At 36.5% G+C, this 9,529-nt stretch overlaps 1 protein-coding gene and 1 long non-coding RNA gene across 4 annotated transcripts in view; one reads left to right on the top strand and one right to left on the bottom strand.

The window, feature by feature from the left end:
• On the bottom strand, positions 1,613-3,994 carry LOC109345579 (phospholipase A1-II 1-like). 3 transcript variants are annotated; one of them, XR_002107426.1, is made up of 4 exons: positions 3,333-3,994; positions 1,752-2,364; positions 1,664-1,721; positions 1,613-1,631 (listed from the first exon to the last, which is right to left on the bottom strand). XR_002107426.1 is itself a non-coding variant. In XM_019584663.1 (3 exons), exons 1-2 carry the CDS (start codon positions 3,942-3,944, stop codon positions 1,756-1,758), a joined length of 1,221 nt encoding a protein of 406 aa, XP_019440208.1. In that variant the 5' UTR covers positions 3,945-3,994; the 3' UTR covers positions 1,645-1,721; positions 1,752-1,755. The 3 variants fall into 3 exon arrangements, 2 of the variants coding, with proteins under 2 accessions (XP_019440208.1, XP_019440207.1); XM_019584663.1 differs by lacking the exon at positions 1,613-1,631 and having other exon boundaries at positions 1,645-1,721; XM_019584662.1 differs by lacking the exon at positions 1,613-1,631 and having other exon boundaries at positions 1,661-2,364.
• The window catches only part of LOC109345586, an 11,249-nt gene continuing 4,816 nt past the window's right edge, over positions 3,097-9,529 (top strand). Inside the window, exons 1-2 of the long non-coding RNA XR_002107428.1 lie at positions 3,097-3,224; positions 8,146-8,147. This is a non-coding gene — a long non-coding RNA (uncharacterized LOC109345586). The remainder of the gene's footprint in view (positions 3,225-8,145; positions 8,148-9,529) is intronic.

Genomic DNA, 9,529 nt, shown 5'->3' with positions numbered 1-9,529 from the left:
TGGCCAGTGCACTGCCCAAGGCCATTAATACCTACCACGTGGTGCATTGAATCGAGGAAATACGTCATAAGTCCCAGAAAGACCCCAAGATATTCCAGATGAATCCATACGCCCAATAGAGTAATCAGCAATAACGAGCCTCGCCCAACACCCCGGTCAACTCAATCGACAGCTTTTCAACACCAGGGCGCCGAACCTCATAAGGACCATCTGCCATAGAAAAGACCCCATCATCCAATTAGCTCGCCCATCGGAGCCGCTAGTTAAGACGCCAAAACAGACCCCTCGCCTAAATCAAAGGAGGCTCGTATCAAGTCTCCCAGCATACTCATCCAGCATCCTGGCAGACTGGGGGCAACTGTTCCTATCCGGCGAACCAAAGGTCATATGTTTGGTCGCCGAGGTGGGCCCACTTGTTGGGACCACCAAAGTTGACCCAAGGGACAACATGCTCTCCGTACTCCACCAACCTACCTGCCAGCGCGACAGACGGGTTGTAGAACGGGAGCCTAACCAACCACAGGCTAGGAGACAAGAAGGGCACAATGTACAATCCTATAGACCGCCTGACACGGGAAAAGCAACTCCCGACAACACCTTTGGTCGGCCACGCGTCGCACCACCAGCCAAGAACCCAAAGTCAACTCTTACTCCTATAAATAGGAATACCCACCAAGAGGAAGTATCTTAACCTCAACTCCTTGACTCTCTAATATTATTCTTCCTGTCACTCACTCTCTCTACTTCATATACTGACTTGATCGTCGGAGAACCTTTTCAGGTACCTCCACCGGCGGGCCCAACTCTCTTGCTTCCTCCAATCACCTTGACGACCACTTCCTACCTCTTCATCAACATCCGATCCATCATAGTTCGTATCTTTGTGTTCTGATAAAGAACACATTCAAAATATGATATCCCAGTGGGACCAAAAATGATTAAAATGGTTGAAATTAAAAACGACATTATCATTGTACAAAGGACTGCATAGTGTGGCAACCAAAAGGGCAATGGTTGTAATTAAAATTATAAGCATTTTGTGTACACAAAAAACATAAGCATTTTCACTATATATTCACATAATATGTAAATTGAGAAGCCTAAGACTTGAAATGGGGAATTTCAGTACTTCAGCCATTGATATTGAATTCATTTATTATGATTCCTCTTTATTCTCAAGTGTATTAGTTTCTTTCTAGTTCCCTAATTCTAATAAGCACAACTCAATGAAGGAAACCCAAATTAGATCATTTTCAATGAAGATCTCATATTTCAGATATTGTTTTGTCTCGTTCTAATAAAAATATATCATGCTACCTAATTAAATATTTAAATCTTTATTATTATTAATATTTTTGTTTATTATTATTAGCGTAATACAATTAGTAAAATACTAATAATTAAATGAAAGTTTGTTTTAGAGTCACACCCACCCTCTCATATTCATGGACACCATAGACTCAACCTCATAAAATTTGTGCAAATTAACAAAATAATTAAATTAAATGATTCAGATTTCGTTTAAAAAGTACTTAATCAGCCAACATTTTATTATGAATATAAGAGTAACATAATAATAAAAGACAATACTTACTACTATTCAAGTAATTACTGAAGGAAAAAAGAAAGAAAAAAAAGCAAGTTGGGATCTTATTAAGCATCTTAACCAAACCAAACACACATGTCACAACACAAAGTGACAACCTCAAATGTGAAACTGAGAATCACAGGCACTTTCAAGTTTCAACTCAAGGATCAAAAGCAATCCTCCTTGTCTTCTTTATTCTCCTCCAACTTCCATGTACCATCTGATTGTTTAGTCATACCCTTATTCTTCAAAACCCACCAACTTGCAGGTACAAGATATTCATCTTTTAGGGCATCCAAGGACTTATTCACAAGTGCAATATCACGATCCACATCAAGTTTAAATTCTCCAGCTCCAATAATAATGCTTGCACCTTGTGTTCCTGCTACTCCATGCAGATAAGCCTCCAAACTATGCCAGCTAGTTATATCACCAGGCAACTTCAAGTACCCAGATTTCTGGGTATTAATCATCAATCCCTCACCAACGTTAAAATATCCAAGAGGAGGATACTTTGGAACAATATCTAACACATTTTCGATACGAAAGATTCTCAGATCTTTGTATTCAGAAACTACCCTCTTGAAGTTAATGTCACCAACACCTGGGCTGGCAAATACAAAAGCTGACACTGGTGCACCTTTGTTGAAACCATTTGCAACAATGTCCACTGCATTAAGGGTTGCAACTGCAGCTCCTAAACTGTGACCAGTTATAGTTATGCTTACTTCTTCACCTTTATATAACTTCACTAGCCTTTGCACCTCACTTGTTGCCTGCACAATATAATTATCAACATCAACAAAAACACAATGCTATAGTGCTATTATCACTCTATTGGTCTAGCTTTTAAGTACTTTCACATAAGTTCCTCAAATCATATATTCGACCATAAATTAATTAATTACAACCACGGAAGGTGAATGTAAACGGGAAGAGAGTTAAATATAATTTAGTCAAAGCTTAGAAGAGCTTAGAGGAAGATTGTATAATTTCATCATTACTTAATTATCATAATTTTGGGCCTTTTATGACTTTTTTTATGTTTAAAATAAATTATTGTCAACTTAAGGATGGATTTATAACTATTTATAATCATGTTAGAATTATATTAATAATTATTCATTAATAAAATTTTGAGGCTAATTTAATGAGAAACTAAAAATATTAATTAAGTCCAAAGTATATAGAAAAAATGGTAAAATTGTGTGGGAAATGTTTTGTATATGTGTAAAGGATACACTTGGAAACTATAATAATTGGTTTAGGAGATTAATCTACTACTTTAACCAAAATATAAATAGTGATATGTATTATATGTAAATCAATCACTACCAAATGAAAATTAGTCTAATTTCAAGAGGAAAATAGAAGTTAAGAAAAATTATAGGTGAAATACTTAGGAAACATTTAAATAATATTATATTAATAAATATAGTTTATAATAGAGTATTATGATATCGATCAATTCATATAGTCTTCTTAACTAATAAGTGTAAGATTTGATTGTTGGTAATAAAATATTAAGTTTATTACAAATCTTCGATAAGTGATTTTGCAACTTAGTTAAAAATGGTAATGAAAATTGATTAGTTATATTAGAGTAGCTAGATGGAAGATATAGATTTCATCTAGGGTCCCTTAATTTGAAGATATCACCCTACATATACCGAATTCAAATTCTCTATGTCTGCAGAAAATGGAAAGGATGGAAAAATCTCCACAAGTATATATATATATTTACCTGTTCTCTTACACTAGTCTGATTGAAGGGTGAACGTTCACTTGAAGAAGTGTAAATGTTATACCATCCTTGGTGTACTTTAGGATTAGTAAGCAAACTAGTGATTAATAAACCACTACTAGGAAACACTTGAGGAGCAGGTAGCAATACAAATTGCAAATCATTAACCCATTCCATGTTCTGAACTGTTCCTCTCCAAGCAATAACTATGTCCCTTCTCCCCAACACTTCTTTCCCTTCATCTGTGGCCACAGCAACATACCCTATCCAGTTTGATTCTTTGCTCCAAGCCTCCCTAGAAAATGACTTTACCATGAAGATATCAGGGATCAAAGGGATTGATGAGGTTGCATATAGAAACTTGGTCACTGTATAAAGCTTCCCGTGTTTCAAATCCACCTTCTTAAAGAACTCACTCTTCCTGTATAAACAAGATCCTGCATACTTAGATGCTCTCTCAGTATTGAAAGCATCGTAAGTAGCTTGAGCCATTTCACCATAGTGTATGATGTAGCGACGAAAATCAATGTTAAGAGGGTCTATCAAACCCTTCCAATAATTTTGGCCACTCAACTCTTGCCATTTCTCACCTACACTATCCCCCAAAGTCATCTTCTTTTCTTGTTTTTTTTTTACTTCTTATTCTTCTTCTAACCTATTCACCTTATGTTCTTCACTACTGCTTATGCTGCATGCTTTATATAGGGTTATAGGGGAACTAGATAAGAGGTCTTGATTGGTTATTATATTAACCTCGTGCTTCTTTCTCCATTAATTAATACTATAACATTATAAACTGTTGGACCAGACTGCGATTGGGGAGTCTCTAACCACCGAGTTCCAAAACCTTAAAGCATTAGTTACATGAGTTTTTCCTTCTTATAAACTCTTTCATTACTCCTCGCATATCCAATGTGAGACTTCACACTTAAATAAACCCAACAATCTCCCCCTCAAGTGTGGGTACCATACACTTTCCGGTCCGCTCCCCCTTGAGTCCACCATGTCCCAGCCAAACCATGGGCTCTGATATGGTGGACTCAAGGGGAAGCGGACCGGAAAGTGTGTGGTATCCACATTAAATATGCAGAGAGAAATGAAATAGTTTACGAGAAGGAAAGACTCATGAAACTGATGCCTTAAAAGTTTTGGTTCAAGACGTGATGTCTTGTAATTCTTCACTCTTTCCATATGTAACAATGGAACTCCCTAGTGGTTGGAGAGTACCCGGTCGCATTCTGGTCCAACATAAACTAATAATAATATATACCAACCTCGTGCTACTCGTGGTTCTTTCTCCTAATATTATAACCTTATCTTGTTAATTTTCAACCACAACTTCATGGTCCTCCTTATCCGTGCATCAAAGGTGAAACACGTTGAGCTTTTAACTTCATGTCTCAATAATTTATAGAAAAGAAATTCTGATAAATGAATTATGACATGCATGTCTCACAAGTTAGTGGTTTACTTACTTAGTAGTGAGGTCACTTTCCTGTGTGGTGGAGAATTTATGAGGTTATTTTGGATAGGAATGTATCATTACATGATATTTTTAGATAACCTTCAATAAGAGGAAGGTGGAATTGTCTTTACTTTCATGTTAAAGCTAGCTTTTATTAATAACATCTTTTTTTCCTTTCAAAGAAAAAATATCATTTGTAGATATTTGAATACTTTTTTTAGAGTAAATTACACTGATACAAATCACCCCTCACTTTTCTACACCTACACAAACCTCATCTATTTTTAAACTTTCATTATATTGGTCACCCCTGCATAAGAAAGAAGTGTAATATTTTAAACAAAAAATGTGATAAAAAACAATTAAGTTACACAAAACATGATATATTGTGTAGACAAGTCTAAATAATATACAAATCAATGTATCTTTATTATTTTTTGCTACAAAATGCATCAACAATTCTAAAGAAATATTGTTTAAATCGCTCTTATATTAATATAGTGTAACGAACCAAAAATAATAAAGAAATATTGACTCATATATTATTTGGACGTGTCTCCACAATATATCATGTTTTGTTTAGCTTAATTACATTTATCACATTTTTTGTTTAAAAGATTACGTTTATTTCTTATGCAGAGGTGGTCAATGTAATGAAAGTTAAAAAATAGTGGAGGTTTGTGTAAGTGTAGAATAGTGAGATGTGGTTTGTGTAATTTCACTAAAACTCAGGGTGTAATTTACTCTTTTTTTTATAATAAAAAGAAACAAAAAATAGAAAAAAGAGACGTGATGTTTCTCTTCTTTTTTTACCGAAAAAATTCTCTTTTTATGTTGTTGCTATATGTGTAAAAATAGTGTTATTATTAGCACACTTATTTGTGGGAAAAGGTAGGAGAATGTACTATTTCTCATACTTTATTATCTCCTATTACTAAATTGTCCAAATGGTGGTCTCCTATACCCATTTCATCTCTACCATTCATGGTTATATCATTCTTCTCAATCACTCTTCTCTATCATTCATCTCAAACTTTATTATTTCTTCTATATCATACATGACAACAACTAGGGTGAGCATGACCTAATTATACATGCTCACCTGAATTGGTTTGATCATGATTGAACTTAAATATAATTGAGTTTTATTGGGTCTAGAGATAAGTTTGAGTTAAAAAATTATACATAATCAATAATTTAGGTCGGTTAAGGGATATGTATGATCTGATCTATTTTGTCTCATAGGTCGGTTAAGGGATTATGTTTGCATGTGTATATTAAATTGGATACAAAATAATTACATCTCTTAGACCCAAAGTAGATAGTGGACAACTTACCTTTTAATATTATTTCATATTTTTAATCTAGATATTTATGACACTTTTGTAAAAATGTTTCATCACCATAATGTGTATATCATTTCATATATTATTGATTCTCTTATTTTTATATGTAAATGATTAACAAAATATCTACATATATCACTTCATATGTCAAAATACGTATCAATAATAATAAGTAATATTGAAGCTCTGCTAGGGCTTTGACCTTTCTTCCAAACTTTTTGGATTTCCTCCAACTTCATTGGAAGGTCCTCCAACTTTCTTGGATCTGATACAACATCATGGCAACAAATTTTATTCCCTGGTCCTTCTTAGATGTGCAATCCACGGTGAGGCAAGAAGAACATACTAAGGTACCTCCCTCCAGGAAAACCTTTGCACAAGCTCTAGGCCAAACTTGTGACATAAATACCTCTCAACTCCCACAACCATGTATCAAGGGAGATGCAGTGGCCATTAAAATCCCTGAAGCTGAATATCAAGCAGGATTGAATAGATGCAAAACACATCTTCATGGACGGATTGTCCTTTCTAAAGGGGATTCACCTATGAAGTTTCTAGATCTGAAAGCCAAGCTTTGTGCAATGTGGAACATGATAGGTAAGTGGAATATGCTCTCTCTAGGGAAGGGGTTTTATGAATTTTCATTCTCCTCCTTGGAGGATATGAGAACAGTTTGCTCCACTGGAACTTGGAGTCTCAAACCAGGAATTCTGAGGTTATTCTTATGGACCCCAGACTTCAATCCAAATCTTCAAAAGCAAACTCATTCTCAAACGTGGATCAGGATCCTTGGCTTGCCCCAAGAATATTGGAGCCCAAGAATATTATTTTCCATAGCTGGAGGCATTGGCACTCCAATATCCTTGGATAGTGCAACGAGCAACAGAACTTTTGGTCATTATGCCAAAGTGTTAGTAGAAATTAATCTGCTAGGGGACCTTCCAGAACAAATACTGGTTGAAAGGGAAGGATTTGCCTTCTTCGTTGGTATAGAGTATGAAAACCTTCCTAGAATCTGCACAGGTTGTAATGCCATTGGCCATACTGTGTCCCAATGTCGGAAAATAGGCAAGAAATCTGCTAATGAGGAACCAGCATTGCCAAAGGATAAAAGTCATATGGCCAAGAATCAAGCAGAAGAGGCTCCAAGATATAGAGCCAAAAAGAATCCCCTGCCTGATACTGTCCCACACTTGGTAGAGGTCCAAGCTACCAACAATGTCACTGAATCCAGACAGATAAATGACTTAGTCATTAATTTGGAGTTAGACAGAGAAGAAGGAAACTTGTCTGAGTTGAAAAATTTGGCACTCAACAATGTAATAGGGGAGGTGGAGTCTGATTCTGATGATCTACCTAATGAAAATGTCATTGTCCAAGAGACTCCAGACATGAATAACAAGGCTGCCTATGAGGATATGAGGATAGTGGGAAGACTATGGGGTGATGATAATGACTCTATAGAGGGAGAAGAAGATTTCCAAGCAGTTCTAAGCAAGTCTCAAAAGAAGAAGCTAAGGAAGAGCACCAAATCTTTGAGGATCCATAATACCCGAAGGGGTGCCTACCTAAACATTGCTCAATGAAAACCCTGTTTTGGAATTGCAGGGGTTTTGGTAACCAGAAAACTAAAATTTATCTCAAGAATCTTTGCTTGTCTAATAAGCCTGATTTTGTTATGATTGCTGAGCCTAAAATCCTTAATCTAAGGGTCTCAGACAGGTACTGGAAAGATCTAAACCTTATGCTTTTGGTGGTGAATGATAGAGGTGAGTATCTCCCCTCTTTATGGGTCCTATGCAACCCTGACTTAGCTCCCTCAGTGTTAATAAAAGCTGATCAGCATATTGCTCTTTCTATGTTGGTCAACAATAAGATCATTTACATCTGTGCAATTTATGCACAAACAAACCACATCCTTCGTAGATCTCTTTGGTTTGATGTTCAAAAGCTCATAGCTGACTTCCCTGGGCCTTGGTGCTGTATGTGCTCATGAGTGTAGGAGTCTGAGATTACCAGCTAGGACTCCTTGTGCTGAATTTCAGGCTTTCATTGATCATGCTGGGCTCATGTCCCTTCCAACCTCAGGGGCTCAATATACCTGGTCTAACAGAAGAATTGGTAGTGCATCCACTGAGAAGAGACTTGATAGAGCATTGATAAATGAGGATTGGTTAAATTCCTTCAACAATACAACTTGTAGCACTCTGCCCAGACTTGTTTCTGATCACCACCCTCTGTTGGTTTTATCCAATTATCAGGTGCAGCCTAGGCAATCTTCCTTTAAATTTCATAAAATGTGGCTGCTGAACTCTGACTGCAGAAGATTAGTTGCTGAGGTTTGGGGAATTCAGGTCCTGGGTTGCCCAATGTATGTCCTATCTCAAAAACTCAGCAATCTGAAAAAAGAGCTCATAAGCTGGAATCAAAATGTTTTTGGTAATATTCACCAAAGAGTCAACTCTGCAAAGGCCAATGTGGATGCTATTCAGGATTCTATCAATGATCATGGTCCAGACTCCAATCTTTTGGAGCAGGAAAACTTAGCTCAATCTGAGTTATGCTCTTGAGGTGGAGGAAGCTTTCTGGAAGGAAAAAGCTAAGATCAATTGGCACTCTATGGGTGATAGAAACACCAGTTTCTTTCACAGAATAACCAAGATCAGACAGGGCACCAAATCTCTATCTATGCTGAAAAATGGTGATTCTACTTTAACTTCTAAACATGATATAGAAAACCATGTGCTTGATTACTACACCAATCTGTTTGCCTCTCATAATAGCACAGTTCCTAACTCTCTCATTCAAGAGGTAATTCCTAGGCTGGTAACTGATTCTGATAATTCAATGCTAACTTCTATGCCTTCTTTAGCTGAAATCAAAAGTGCAGTGTTTGCACTTAATGAGGAGGGTGCCCCTGGTCCAGATGGGTTTTCTGGTTGCTTCTATCAGAATTTCTGGGATATAATCAACATTGAGGTGTGCAATGCTGTTATGCAGTTCTTCAAGCACAGTTGGCTGATGCCAAACATCAACTCCAACTCTGTCATCCTTATCCCTAAAACTCATGGTGCTGATAGAATTGAGGATTACAGGCCTATTGCTCTTGCTAACTTTCAATTCAAAATCATCACCAAAGTTTTAGCTGATAGATTAGCTGATATTGCTCCAAGAATCATTTCTAACCAGCAAAGAGGCTTCATTAAGGAAAGACAGATAAAGGATTGCATCTGCCTTGCTTCTGAAGCAATCAATATGCTGGACCACAAGGCTTTTGGGAGCAATTTAGCTATCAAACTTGACATCAGGAAGGCTTTTGACACAATTGAATGGACATTCCTCCTTGACACTCTTCAAGCTTTTGGCTTTAACTCAAAATTTATCCA

The sequence above is a fragment of the Lupinus angustifolius genome, chromosome LG04 (genome assembly GCF_001865875.1).
Source record: "Lupinus angustifolius cultivar Tanjil chromosome LG04, LupAngTanjil_v1.0, whole genome shotgun sequence".
Lineage (NCBI taxonomy): Eukaryota > Viridiplantae > Streptophyta > Magnoliopsida > Fabales > Fabaceae > Lupinus > Lupinus angustifolius.
The sequence above is the reverse complement of the archived record's forward strand: the minus strand, read 5'-3'. Positions and strand labels throughout refer to the sequence as shown.

Bases quoted from the DNA above. Each gene is read 5' to 3' on its own strand.
- LOC109345579 (XM_019584663.1), bottom strand. From the start codon at position 3,944: ATGACTTTGGGGGATAGTGTAGGTGAGAAATGGCAAGAGTTGAGTGGC. The intron at 2,365-3,332 runs GTAAATATATAT...TATATTGTGCAG, and splicing joins AGACTAGTGTAAGAGAACAG to GCAACAAGTGAGGTGCAAAG.